Source organism: Babylonia areolata, chromosome 9 (genome assembly GCF_041734735.1).
Source record: "Babylonia areolata isolate BAREFJ2019XMU chromosome 9, ASM4173473v1, whole genome shotgun sequence".
Classification (NCBI taxonomy): Eukaryota; Metazoa; Mollusca; class Gastropoda; order Neogastropoda; family Buccinidae; genus Babylonia; species Babylonia areolata.
Genome location: NC_134884.1, coordinates 18,301,096 through 18,315,277, shown reverse-complemented (window position 1 = coordinate 18,315,277; position 14,182 = coordinate 18,301,096). Strand labels below are relative to the sequence as shown.

Here is a 14,182-nt window from a genome sequence, read left to right as displayed (position 1 = left end):
GAAGTGAGCTGCACGGGCTTAGTGAAATGCCACAAGATCTGGCCTTCCACAGAGATGGTTCCATCACTATTCGTTTCCTTCCAGAGTTTCTGGCTAAGAACCAAGACCCTGAGGTTCCTTCCCCCTCTCCGAGGGTCAGACCTTTGTCTGATATTCTTGCCCAAGATGATGAGGATAGGCACCTGTCCTGTTCGGTGTCTCAAATATTATTGGGATAGGTCTCGCCATAGGCGTTCTTCTCAGAGGGGTCTGCTCATCTCCCTCAATGAGAATTACAAGAAAGACATCGCTGCAGGCACCATTTCCCGCCAGGTTTCCCAAGTCATCCGTAGAGCCTACTCTCATGCACACAGGGATATCAGCTGTCTTCATCCCAGGGCACACGAAGTGCGGGCCATAGCTACTTCGGCTGCCTTCCAGCACTCAGTGCCAACGCAGCATGTCTTGGAGGCAGCCTTCTGGCCGTCTGAGAATCCCTTCATCAACTTCTACCTCAGGAATTTCCGTATGACCAGGGCTGACGGTTCCAAGGGGATTTCCTTTGTCGCGGCTAACACTGCCGTCTCAGTTACAAGGGCTCCCCATATGAACCAGTAGGCGTTGCCCGCCTCCATTTGCTTTAAATTCTGCATCAGTTTGACATGGTACAGTATATGACACCAAAAGGAGGAGTTTGTATTATACTCCATGTTTGGTGTTAAATATACTTACCATGTCAAACTCGAATGCCCGCCCGTCCGTCCCCGCGTCTCCGCCGTGGTTCTCATGGGGCATTTTTGTTCATGGCCACGGAATGATTAAGCGCTTATAGTTTTTAGAGGCGTTTGATTGGCTGAGAGCGGTGGGCCCATCTTTTCACTGTTAGCCGCGCGAAATTTGGCCAAGCAGAGCAAACCAATAGGCCTAGTTTGCATCAGTTTGACATGGTAAGTATATTTAACACCAAACATGGAGTATAATACAAACTCCTCCTATTAGTAATATGTCTTTGTTTCTTTGTTTGTCTGTCTGTCTGATTTTTTTTTCCTGTCTTGTCACTGTCCTTTCCACATATGCATATATCTCTGTCCCTCTGTCTATATCTCTGTGTCTTTTGATTTGTTGTGTTTTCTATCGTCACTGCTCTGTCCTCACATGTCTTTCTTTCTGTCCCTCTGTCGATATGTCTCTGTCTCTTGACTTTTCTTTCTTTTTCTCACTGTCTCTTTCTCTGCTCAGTCCTCATATGTCATTCTCTGTGTCCCTCTGTCCACAGGTCTCTGTCTCTTGATTTTGTTTGCACTTTTTACTTTCTCTATCTCTTGTCACTGTTCTGTCCTCACTTGTCTTTCTCTCTGTTCCTCTGCCCAAATGTCTTCTGATTCTGATTTTTTTTTTAAACTTTGTCTCGCTCTCTCTCTTCACTGCACTTCCTTCACATACATCTGTTTCCGATACCAGGAATGGAGACCACATTCACACCAACTTCAGGGACATGTACCAACACCTGAGGACCAGTGGATACTATGTGGAAGTGCTGGGTGAGTTCATTTCTTTGTGTGTGTGTGTGTGTAAGTGAGAAAGTGAGAGCAAGAGAGAGTGACAGCACTGAACACTGAATACTTAAATGTTTTAATGAAAAGGCTACTGGCCCATGTCAATAGGGGTGGTTACAAGTAAATGCAGAGGTACAACACAAACATAAAACTGTAAGCATCATACTTTCAAAGCCTTGTCTAGGAATACAGCCAAGTGCATGACCAATGATTTATTTTCACTTGCAAAAAGCAATGTCATATTAAAGATGGAGTATTGTAGTACTTAAGGGGATATACAAAGAGAAAAGAGTGTTCACCATAGGTTATAGTATTGACACATTCATCTACCATCATTAAACAAATGTGAAAATGAATACTCCAACAAGATATCTAAAATCAGCAGTATGTGTGATGGGACATAAAACAAAAATCCTCCTCCTCCCTCCTCCACCAGGCTCCCCCTTCACCTGTTTTGACGCCAGTCAGTACGGCACCCTGCTGATGGTGGACGCGGAGGAGGAGTATTTCCCAGAGGAGGTGACCAAGCTGAAGCGTGACGTTGACAACGGCCTCTCCATCATCGTCTTCGCCGACTGGTACAACGTCTCCGTCATGAAGAAGGTCCGCTTCTACGATGAGAATACAAGGTGGGTTTTTGTCTCTTTTTTTTTCTCTCTCTTTTAAAAACTTCTGCCCCCAAATACTGTACCTGTACCTGTACCTACCCGAGGTAGAGGGCTCTTATGATTGAGATTGCGCCATAATTTTAGCTCAATTGGCCAAACGAGCTAAGTAAGTTTGTGACCTAATAAAAGTCTTCGTCAGATACAAAACATGAGTGCCAAAGAATCGATAGACAGACAGAAATACAAAAAAACTTAGCCGTATGAAGAGCACAGGATCAGGAGTCAAGATGGCTGCCAGAAAAAGAGGACGCTAGTCAGGGATACACAGGGGAGGTAACCTACTTCGGGAGGTTATTGGCCGTAGCTACTTTCGTTTTCTCCACATAGGCGGGTAGTAGTTTGCACAGGACAGGAATCAGACCCCTGCCGGAGTCTGCACTAGTGGGTCATGGTAAGTATGTTACTTAAACGTAATTTTAGGAAGAAAATTTCCTTTTTTAATATTTTTTTTTTGTAAGCATGCTCAGTTTCAAGGAGGTGTCGATGCATGAGGGCAGATCGATGATATACACCACACGACATCAGCTGCCTCCCAAAAATATAAAAGAGGAGCAGATGCCTAACCTTCACATAAACATTGATGGGTGGGAGTGCTTCCGCATTATACAGATTTCTTTATTGAAATGTTGTCTTGTTTTTTTCTTTTTCTTAAACTTAGCATGCCTGCAGGTGGTGCCTAGACCCCAGTCACAGTTTTTCAATATTACAGAAATCAGTTACTCTTGCCCATGTGTTAGATGGAACACATGTATTGATTTTATGATATCTCCACAGACGTTTTTTTTTGCTGTTGTTTAAATGACTGTCAGATCTTGAAATAGAATTAACGTAGAAAATATACAAAGAGGAATAAAATCGCTACTGGATGACATGGTTAGCCTTTCATATGTCATAACCTTTTTAACTCCCTTTATGCCAGAAGTGAGTCAAAACTGTGAAACACTCACTCATTCTAGCCCTGTAACTAAGTGATTATTGTCATCATTACATTTTTTTTTTTTAAATGCACTAATTAACACTGCTGAATGACACAGCAGTAGAGCAGGGTCTCCTCTGGTGTGTGTTCTTCTAACATCCTAGCATTGATTGTTCTCTGATGGACTAATGACCCTGGGACAAAGGCAGACAACCATAATAGATAATCAGGATGACTGCTGAACTTTGTTGTAAATTGAATTTAAAACAAACGAATAAACGGTGAACGTTGACTGTGCGTGAAGATTGTAATTTACAGAATTGTGGTTGTGCAGTGATTCCTCTCTAGTTATTCCAAAGGAATGTGTTCTAATAAGGTGGTATGTCTAATTAAGTGTAACATACAAGGTGCTTTACTGTTGTTGTTGTGGGATTTTTCGTTATTTTTTTTTTTCCAAACTGTTGGCATCTCTTACTGATCCTGTTGAAATAATTCAAACATTTGACTGTGACACTGAAGAAAATGATAAAAGAAAATTCTTATCTTTTAAATGATTATAAATTTGGTGTATGTTATGCAGAATTGTGTGTCCACTGTGTGTGTGTGTGTGTGTGTGTGTGTGTGTGTGTGCGTGTGTGTGTGTATGTGTGTGTGTGTGTGTGTGTGCAGACAATGGTGGATGCCAGACACGGGCGGTGCCAACATCCCTGCTATCAATGACCTTCTTCTGCCCTACAACATGGCCTTCAGGTCGGTCTGTCTCTGTACTGTTGTCGGCTGTATTCTGTCTGCCACACTCTGTCGGTCTGTCTCTGTATTGTTTGTATCAGGTGTATTCTGTCGCTTTATGACAGCTGAGTGGTTAGAGCATTGGACATTCAATCTTAGAGTCCTAGGTTTTACTCCTTGCTGTGCCTAGTGAGTTAAGGGTGAATTTTTTTTCCGATTTTGCAGGTTAACATATAAACAAACCTGCTACTGTCTAAAGTTTTTCTCTTGTTGGCTTTGCCTGCAATGTTCATAACAGTTTAAAAGGTTGTTTTTAAGAATTTGTAAAAACTAATGTTCATTTATTATGTCCTTAAAAGTCTTTTTTAAAAAAACAAAAAACACCTCAAGTCTATTAAAGGTTTTGATTTTGGGTCTCTCTAGAATTAAAACAAAAAATGTACATTATTTCTGCCCGTGGTAAAACACAGCAGGGAAATGTACCACCTTGAATTTAATTTAAGAATAGAATAATGATTTTAAAAGCCAGATCCCAAAAGGAAAAAGGATCCTCCTGACTGTATTCACTATGTCCATGATTGTATGGAGCAGAAGAGATCATGCAAAGGGCATAAGCCAGCATTTAAACTATTGTGCCTTTCATCCAGGTTCCCATATTAATAGTTTTTAATTCTTGGTTTTCCAAAAGGCAAAAGAATCCTTCTGACTGAATTTGCTATTTCCAAATATGGAGCAGAAGACAGGTCATGCAAAGGGCATAAGCCAGCATTTCAGAATATTTTGCCTTTCATTCAGATTCCCAGATTGATAGTTTTTAATTTTTTGGCTTTTGGTGTTTTAACTCATTGAGACCTGTGCCTGCGCATTGCTCTGGTGTAAAAATTGTCTCATTAAAATGTTTTTCATGCTTCTACACATATGCATAAACCACAATAGAATAGAATAGAATACGTCTTTATTTCCAAGTGTACCAGGGTCACAAGGAATATTGGGAGGGATAGTACATAACAAGATACGAACATAAATCGAAAATCATACACAAACACAGATACAGTAGAAATTAGGATACATATAAGTGCATATCAATATAAAAACTTGTGCACACACGCACACACACACACACACGTTTGAACAGAAGCTGCATATTACATGTGGTTGCGGCTGATGACTAGATCTTTTTGGTAGATGGTTGTTGGTTGCACAATTCTGTTTATCACACTGGATTTGTTAAGAGACAGGGCATTGACTGCTTTGGGGGGAAAGCTGTTGGCGAAGCGATTGGTTTTCGTCCTTATACTTCTGTACCGTCGACCAGAGGGGAGCATCTTGAAAATCCCAAAAGCTGGATGTGATTCGTCCAAAGAAAGGGAACTAACTTCCATAGTATTTCCGGATTTGTCCACACATATTTGGAAGAAAAACAGTATATTTTTTTCTGCATCAGTACGGCATGGAAGACTGCTGAGGCTGTAAGCTCCTCTGGGTGGAATGGGTTAAAGAGTTGTGAAAGGTTTGTCAATTTTGAAGTTGAGAACCTGTATGAACAGCGTGCCTGTTATCTTCAGTGTGTGTATGTCCATTGTCTGAAATTTGTTGTGTACATTCCTGATTTCAGTGACGAGGTGTATGAGGGAGACTTCACCGTCGGCCAGCATGAGAGTGAGTACACACAGCGACTGGCTGTGGACAGTGGATAAGCTTTGCTTCTGTGTCACATTGCACACACATGCACGCATACACGTGGACACACACATATACCCACTCTTGGCCCGCACACATATATGCACATGTGTATTATACATTCACACACACACACACACACACATATACACACACACACAGGTACATGCATACACAGGTACATGCATACACATATATTTTTACTTGCAGATTCATACACACATGCACACATTAGTGTGTACACACATACATGAGCACAATTGCATACAAACAACACACCCACACACCAGACACATCCTCACCACCACCCCAAGCCATCCCCTACACACACACACATCCCACCCACGCTCACACCCACCACACACTGACTCACCCTCCTCACCCACTAAGTCACACACACACCAACTCAAATCACACACCCCTCACATCACACACCTATACACATCAGTTCCCATGCACTTCTCAACCTACCACATACACACACCAATCCACAACCCCCACACATGCTCTGAGAACATACGTTTGTGTTTCCAGTGCACTATGCCTCAGGAACCAGCATTGCCAAGTTTCCCCAAGAAGGTCTGATCCTGACCCAGACACTGAAGAACCAGGGTGAGTCTGTCTGATCAGTTATCACTTTGGGGTAGGATAAGACTGTGTTGTCGGTTACTGAAATGTTACTGAGTAGCGTACAAGATCTTTCTTCATCTCTCTCCTCCTCTAATGTGTTGGTACGTTGTTTCTGCAGCAACATTTGTAATAGGGATTTGTCGTCGTCTTCTACTTCTTCTTTTTCTTCTTCCTCTTATTCTTCGTCATCATCTTTATTCTTTTTCTTTTTTTTCTTTTTTTTTTTTAAATGTGAAGAATTACAGCACTGCACAGAAAAACTGTTAAGAACTGTTCTCTGAACTCCTCCAGCTCTGTCGGTTGTGTGTCCAAGCTTGGGTCTCTGCAAATAGTTTTCCTGTCCTTTCAGCAGTGTTGCAGCCCATCGTTTTTGACTCACTTGTGTAAACAAAGTGAGTCTATGTTTTAACCCGGTGTTCGGTTGTCTGTGTGTGTGTGTTTGTGTGTCCATGGTAAACTTTAACATTGACATTTTCTCTGCAAATACTTTGTCAGTTGACACCAAATTAGGCATAAAAATAGGAAAAATTCAGTTCTTTCCAGTCATCTTGTTTAAAACAATATTGCACCTCTGGGATGGGCACAAAAAAATAAATAATGAAGCCTAATTATATGCAAACTGCATTTACTGTTATATTTATATTTTTTGTATTCTCTAAACTTGGCACTTTGATCTGATATTCTGACCCAACAACAAGAGCAGTCATCATTATCATTTTTTGTTCAAACAGGAACTTCTTTTGCTAAGCATGGAAGTTTTATTTATTTTGCAAACGTTTTGGTGCAGATAGTAAAAAAGGGAAATTACTCTGTAATTAATGCTAGGGGACTTAATTTGCTTTAAACTGATCTTTCTCATCTTAAACATTACATCTTTTTCCATCTTTTTCCCTCTTTTTCATTCAACTGATAATACTTTTATTAAAATAATGTCACTTTTTCCATAATCGGAACCAAGAGTTTAAGATTTTTTTGATTTTTTTTTCTATATTAACATACGCATTTTCTTATTTTCATGAAGATGCCAGAAAACATGAAGCAAGGTTGTAAGCATTTTTTGGAGGGTGATGCTGCTTTTCATTCATGGTTTGTGTCCTTTGTGCACAACAGGTTGCCTGTCGATCCAAGTGGACCATCTTACAAAATGGACCTCCATAGCATCATCATCATCGTCAAACTCCTCCTCCTTCTTCTTCATCAATATAAACAAGTCAAAACCTAACAAATCAGGCAGTCAGAATTCTGCATTTATGGGCTGCAACTTCTACATTTGCTCATATCTTTGTATGGGTCTTTACATGCTTGCTTCTCGTTGTTGTTTTTTTTTTAACCTCTAAATGTAGGCAGCTGTGCTTATTTTCTGGAGAGTGCATGCTGATACAGTAGTGTATCCATCATTCACCAAACACTGATTACAGGACCTTTTACATGCATATTCGATCTTCTACATACATATACACACAATGGGTTTGCAGGCACCAGTAGGTCTGCACAATTTGTTGACCTGGGAGATCAGAAAAATCTCCACTCTTAACCCACCACCAAGCACCCATAGCTGGGATTCGAACCCAAGACCCTGAACTTGAAAGTCAACACTTTAACCACTAAGATGTTGAGCCAGCCAGACTGTAGCTCAGCCGAATGGTAAAGTATTTGTATTTGTATTTCTTTTTATCACAACAGATTTCTCTGTGTGAAATTCAGGCTGCTCTCCCCAGGGAGAGTGCGTCGCTATACTACAGCACCACCCTTTTTTTCTTTTTTTTCTTCTTTTTTTTGTATTTTTTCCTGCATGCAGTTTTATTTGTTTTTCCTATCGAAGTGGATTTTTCTACATAATTTTGCCAGGAACAACCCTTTTGTTGCCGTGGGTTCTTACGTGCGCTAAGTGCATGCTGCACACGGGACCTCAGTTTATCGTCTCATCCGAGTGACTAGCGTCCAGACCACCACTCAAGGTCTAGTGGAGGGGGAGAAAATATCGGCGGCTGAGCCATGATTTGAACCAGCGCGCTCAGATTCTGTCTCGCTTCCTTGGCGGACGCGTTACCTCTAGGCCATCACTCCACTTGTACTCTGTATCTGTGTGTGTGTGTGTGTGTGTGTGTGTCAGGATACGAGGTGTTGAAGGGGGAGACACAAAGCAAAGAGGGGGTGCCCATATTGGGCATGTACCAGACCACAGCCAAACCAGGTGCGGGCCGTATCGTGCTGTATGGAGACTCCAACTGTCTGGACACCAGTCACCTGCAGAGAGGTAATACAGGTGTTTTTGTTTTTTTTGCCAAGAGATATGTGTGATGATAACTAACATTTTCTCCACACACAGCTGTTCAGCGCTTGACGTTTAGTTCATCTGAGGAGCGAACTTGACCCTGCATTCAACTCAGGAGGGAAAAGCGCCGCCTAAAAATAACACGCTACCGCCGGAAGGGTTGGAGCTTTAACTTGGAAGAACTGAGAGCACAAAACGCTACGACTTCTCTTTCACGTTGCGCCTCCAGCCGTTATCAGCTGTTGGGAGGGAGAAAGACCAGTGTGCTGTTCCGCGCGATGGCAGTGGCCACAGGGAGAAAACAACACCTCTTCGTTAACTTTTGATAACACACTGCTTGTCAACGCAATCGCTTAATAAATAGTATGGTTTGAAAGAGCACAGTCTTAGCTTTAAAACGATAGGAAACTCAAATGTGAACATCCGATTATTTTTCTCAGGATAACTGTTTGAAAAAAGCAGGTATGCTTACCACCAGTTTGGTAACATGCATTTTGACACATTTTTAACACACTGAATCTAATCTCACATATTTCGCTCAACACAGACAATACATTCCATGCACAGCATTACACATCAGCATGCCTCTCACTAACCTGTGTTGATGGCTGGAAATTCTGAAGGAAGCTGTGGCGTGTTAAAGATCACAACTGTTTTGCAGCTTGTACAAGTACTCCACAGGCACACTGATTCAGTCATTCACGCACATTGAAGAAAACCACAGCCACGTGTATGGGGTGTGGATGGCAGTTTGTTCTGGCGGTTTGTAAGAAAAATTTCTGCTGGTTTGTGTGTGTGTGTGTGTTAAATCTAGAACTGTTAAAATGGTAGTCTTCATCACACAGTAATTGGCAGAGAATATGTGTGCAAGACAGACAGAGGAATAAGAGGAAAGAAACAAAGAAGTGCATAAAGAAAGAAAATGTCAGAGAGGGGGGCGAGCAGAGAGATGAAAGAAAAAAAGAGTGAGAAAGAGAAAGAAGAAAACATAAATAAGAGATGAAACAGGAAGAATGGGTGATGAGAGAGATTAATGAAAGTAAGAAGGGCGTGGGAAGAGAAAGGGGTGGGGGTGAAGGGGTGAGAGAAACAGGAAGAACAAATGAAAGAAATAGGAAAGATAAACAGAAAGGATGACAGAGAGAGAGAGAGAGAAAGAGAGAGAGAGAGAATAAACAGAAACAAAGAACAACAGGAGATGGGAGGTGAAAAAGAAACAGTGAAATAAAATAAAATTAAAAAAAGAAGAAAGAACGAGAGAATGAGATGGAAGAAAACAGGATGAAAGAAAGAAAGAAAGGGATGAAGGAGAGAAAGAGAAGGAAGGAAACAGCATGAAAGAAAGAGAGGGAAGAAAACAGAAAGAAAGAGAGGGGAGAAAGCAGCACTGACGAAAGAAAGAGAGAGAAGGAAACAGAACGAAAGAAAGGAAGGGATGAAGGAGAAGGAGAGAAAGAGAGGGAAGGAAACAGCGCGCAAGAAAGGAAGGGATGAAGGAGAGAAAGAGAGGGAAAGAAACAGCACGAAAGAAAGACAGGGAAGAAAACAGAATGAAAGAAAGGAATGGAAGAAAGAAATGTGAGAGAACAGAATGTGAAGGAAAACCAAACTCACGGTACTTCTGCTATGAAAAAAACCACACCACCGCCAGTCACAATTGTCACCACAGTTCTCTCAAGTAAATGCTGCTATCTTAAAAAATATTTACCAGCCAAGGAAAGTACTACCACCATCAAAAAGATAAGTGTCCGCTCTTTCCAATGGTGCAAAACATTAATGCCGCAGAAATAGGAGTATGCTCACCAGCCCGCTCAAAAGAGGCGCGCAAATTGCCACGCTTTAATAGAAGACAAAGAAGGGTCAGTGACGGGTTAGCAGGCACAGCAGCTGGTACTTATCAGTGCAGTGTCTGGCACTATCAGGCCTGTTAGGGGGATCTCGCAGTCAGCTAAGTGTGTGGTTCTGCTTATAGCCTAGACAGCAGTGCACACCACTCAACTGCATACAAGTAACACATATGTTTTTAATGAATGATTTCTTTGTGATATGATGATGAACATTTTCTTGACACCAGTCACCTCCACGTAGATAAAGTGATAACTTTGTTATGATTATGAGCATTTATGTGTAGTGCTCCTTTTCCTGAGCTCACTTTTTGCAGGAGGAAGTTAGGTGTGAGTGTATGTGCATATAATAGATGTATGTGGGTGTGTGCAAATGGGTTTTCATTTAGGAGGTATTTCAACTGGTGTGTGTGTCTGTGTCTGTGTGTATGCATGGGTGCTAGCATGTTCATGTGTGAGTGAGTGGATGTGTTTAAGAAGTGTGGCATGTCATGTCAGACACTGTGTGTGTGTGTGTGTGTGTGTGTGTGCATGCGCGCGCATCTGTAGTCCCTCTGTAACTCTGAAGGCCCTTTTATTTTGAATTTTGAGTGGTGGAGAAGGAATTGTTTTAATTTTCAAAGGAGGGTTGAGTTGTTTTTTGTTTTGTCTTTTGTTTGTTTGGTGTTGTTTTTCAAGCAGTTTGTCTCTAACATTGAAGGTCCTTTATTTTTAATGTTCAGTCGTGGGGAAGGGATTATATTTACTCTTGAAGGGGTAGGGGCTTTGCTCTGTTTTCTGGAATTGTTGATGCAACACCGTTTTTTGTTTCAGTAAGTGAATAGCCGAGTGGTGACTGTTGTGTGTGCTGCAGACTGTTTATTGATGCAAGTTGGAGGTCTGATGATGATGATGATGACGATGATGATGATGCTGTGTGATGCAGACTGTTTCTGGATGCTGAAGGCGATGCTGGAGTACACTGCCCACAAGGTGCTGCCAGCCAACCTCTACATGCAGGACTCTGTCCCCCTGCCCCCACTGCCTGAGCTGCCAGAGAGAATGGAAGGTGCTATCAACCCCTGTGTCTTGTCAAACACTGTCAACCTCTGTGTCTTGTCCAACACTGTCAACCCCTACGTCTTTTCCAACACTGTCAACCTCTGTGTCTTGTCCAACACTTTCAACCCCTATGACTTTTCCAACACTGTCAACCTCTGTGTCTTGTCCAACACTGTCAACCCCTACGCCTTTTCCAACACTGTCAACCTCTGTGTCTTGTCCAACACTGTCAACCCCTATGACTTTTCCGACACTGTCAACCTCTTGTGTCTTGTCCAACACTGTCAACCCCTATGACTTTTCCAACACTGTCAACCTCTGTGTCTTGTCCAACACTGTCAACCCCTACGTCTTTTCCAACACTGTCAACCTCTGTGTCTTGTCCAACACTGTCAACCCCTATGATTTTTCCGACACTGTCAACCCCTATGTCTTGTCAAACAGTGTCAACCTCTGTGTCTTTTCCAACACTGTCAACCCGTATGACTTTTCCAACACTGTCAATCTCTGTGTCTTCTCCAATACTGTCAACCCCTACGTCTTTTCCAGCACTGTCAATCTCTGTGTCTTGTCCAATACTGTCAACCCCTACGTCTTTTCCAACACTGTCAAACTTAGTGTCTTGTCCAGCACTGTCAACCCCTGCGTCTTTTCCAACACTGTCAAACTTTGTGTCTTTTCCGACACTGTCAACCCTTATGTCTTTTCGAACACTGTCAACCTCTGTCTTGTCCACCACTGTCAACCCCTACATCTTTTCCAACACTGTCAAACTCTGTCTTGTCCAACACTGTCGACCCCTACATCCTTTCCAACACTGCCAAACTCTGTGTCTTGTCCAACACTGTCAACCCCTTCCCCTTTTCGATCACTGTTACCTCCTATGTCTTGTCCAATAATTATCTACTTCTTTTCCAACACTGTCAGTCTCTACCAACACTGTCAAGCATACTTTACTGTAATACCAAACGCCAGTTTAACTCTATTGGCTGTATAATAGATATGATTGCTCCTTTCACGTGGCACTGTCAGACTCACTAAACTTGTTGTGTGTGCATATTCTGTCATATAGTGCAGAATATCACATCCTTTTTTTTTTCTTTTTTTCCAAAAGCAGATCAGATTTCATCAATTTTAAAGCAGACTTGCAACAGTAACAACAGAAAAGCTAACCTTTGTTTTTTCACATTATGTTTCAGGAAATCACCTTCATCGGTACTCCAAGGTCATTGAAGGTAACCTTGGGAAGTCTAGGTCACGCCCTTTGCCACCATGTCCAAGCCTGAACTGGGCCAAACCTCATCCACTGAACAAATCAGCCCCCAGGTATGGGGATGGTGTAAAGTGGTTGTAAAGTGGTTCTGTCTATCAGTTTTTTTGTTTGTTTGTTGTTTTTGCTGTTTGGTGTTGCAGTATTTCAGACATTTTGTTTTCTTATTTTCATAATGACGAATGATAACAGGGATGATGACGATGCTGCTACGAGGTCCATTTTTTGGGGGGGACTCGTTGACATGGCTATACACCCGTAATGTGTCCATGATAATTATATCCTGGTGTTAAATAGGCCCAAGAGATACAGAAACCTGCAGTGTTGGTCAGGAAATTCAAGTAACACTCCTAAAGATGCATCCATGCTGTGAATGACCCTCAAAAGTGGAGTGATGGCCTAGAGGTAACGCGTCCACCTAGGAAGCGAGAGAATGTGATCGTGCTGGTTCGCATGACGGCTCAGCCGCCGATATTTTCTCCCCCTCCACTAGACCTTGAGTGGTGGTCTGGACGCTAGTCATTCGGATGAGACGATAAACCGAGGTCCCGCGTGCAGCATGCACTTAGCGCACGTAAAAGAACCCACGGCAACAAAAGGGTTGTTCCTGGCAAAAAATTCTGTAGAAAAATCCACTTCGATAGGAAAAACGAATAAAACTGCACGCAGGAAAAAATACAAAAAAAATGGGTGGCGCTGTAGTATAGCGACGCGCTCTCCCTGTGGAGAGCAGCCCGAATTTCACACAGAGTAATCTGTTGTGATAAAAAGAAATACAAATACAAATACAAAATACAAACTGTGTGCTCCCGGTCTTAGAAGCACACTCAGCTCAGGGTAGGAGCCCACGACAGGCCAGAAAAAATCCCACCTTTGATGGGGCTTGAACATGCATCTCCCCAGCGGTCAGTCCGTGCGCTAACTACTTCACCACAGCTGCTGTTCGGATTGTTGTTGGGTTGTACCATGTGGATGTGTGTTATAACACACATTAACACGCTGGTACTGCATGTGTTGGGTCAATGCGTAGGTCAGGCATCAGCTCTGTCCCATCCCCTTTTCCTTTTGAATCTTTTTTTTTTCTTTTTTAATTGAATTAAATTGGTGTGGTGTAATTTATTCAGATCATTCTGCACACTTTGACCTCTCCTTGAAACTGAAACTGATTTTGAGAGAGTTCATAAAGGTTTTAAAAGTTGTTAAGAATTTGAAGAAGAACAAAGACATGAAAAGGTTTTCAATTAGGATTTTCTGTATAACTTACAAAAAATAATTCATAGTTTCTGTTAGTGAGAAAACTCAGCAGCCAAATAACTCTGTCTGAGTTTCTTTCTTTCTTTCTTTCTGCATTCTTTGGCTGCAACTCCCACATTCACTCATTTGTTCAAGTGGACTTTTGCATATGTAACTGTTTTTACCATGCCGTTAATACAGTCATATTTGAGTGGAAACCTGAGTTTTAAGTTAAAAGTAAAACGATAGGATAATGATGTGCAGAATGGTTAAGACGCCAGTCCAGTGTTCTTGAGGGTCTGGGTTCAATTTCCAGTCTCACCCTTTCTCACAAGTTTGACTGGAAAATCAAGCTTAGCGT

General features: G+C 41.9%; 1 protein-coding gene across 2 annotated transcripts in view; it reads left to right on the top strand.

The window, feature by feature from the left end:
- LOC143286104 (membrane-bound transcription factor site-1 protease-like) overlaps window positions 1-14,182 on the top strand; it is a 63,164-nt gene that overhangs the window by 47,531 nt on the left and 1,451 nt on the right. Inside the window, exons 19-26 of one of the 2 annotated variants that reach the window (XM_076593691.1) lie at window positions 1,441-1,520; window positions 1,972-2,164; window positions 3,789-3,869; window positions 5,464-5,507; window positions 6,063-6,140; window positions 8,272-8,415; window positions 11,203-11,325; window positions 12,518-12,644. In XM_076593691.1, coding sequence (XP_076449806.1) covers window positions 1,441-1,520; window positions 1,972-2,164; window positions 3,789-3,869; window positions 5,464-5,507; window positions 6,063-6,140; window positions 8,272-8,415; window positions 11,203-11,325; window positions 12,518-12,644 — 870 coding nt within the window. Of the gene's footprint in view, window positions 1-1,440; window positions 1,521-1,971; window positions 2,165-3,788; window positions 3,870-5,463; window positions 5,508-6,062; window positions 6,141-7,268; window positions 7,568-8,271; window positions 8,416-11,202; window positions 11,326-12,517; window positions 12,645-14,182 lie in introns of those variants that run through there. The other variant, XM_076593692.1, reaches the window with a different exon arrangement.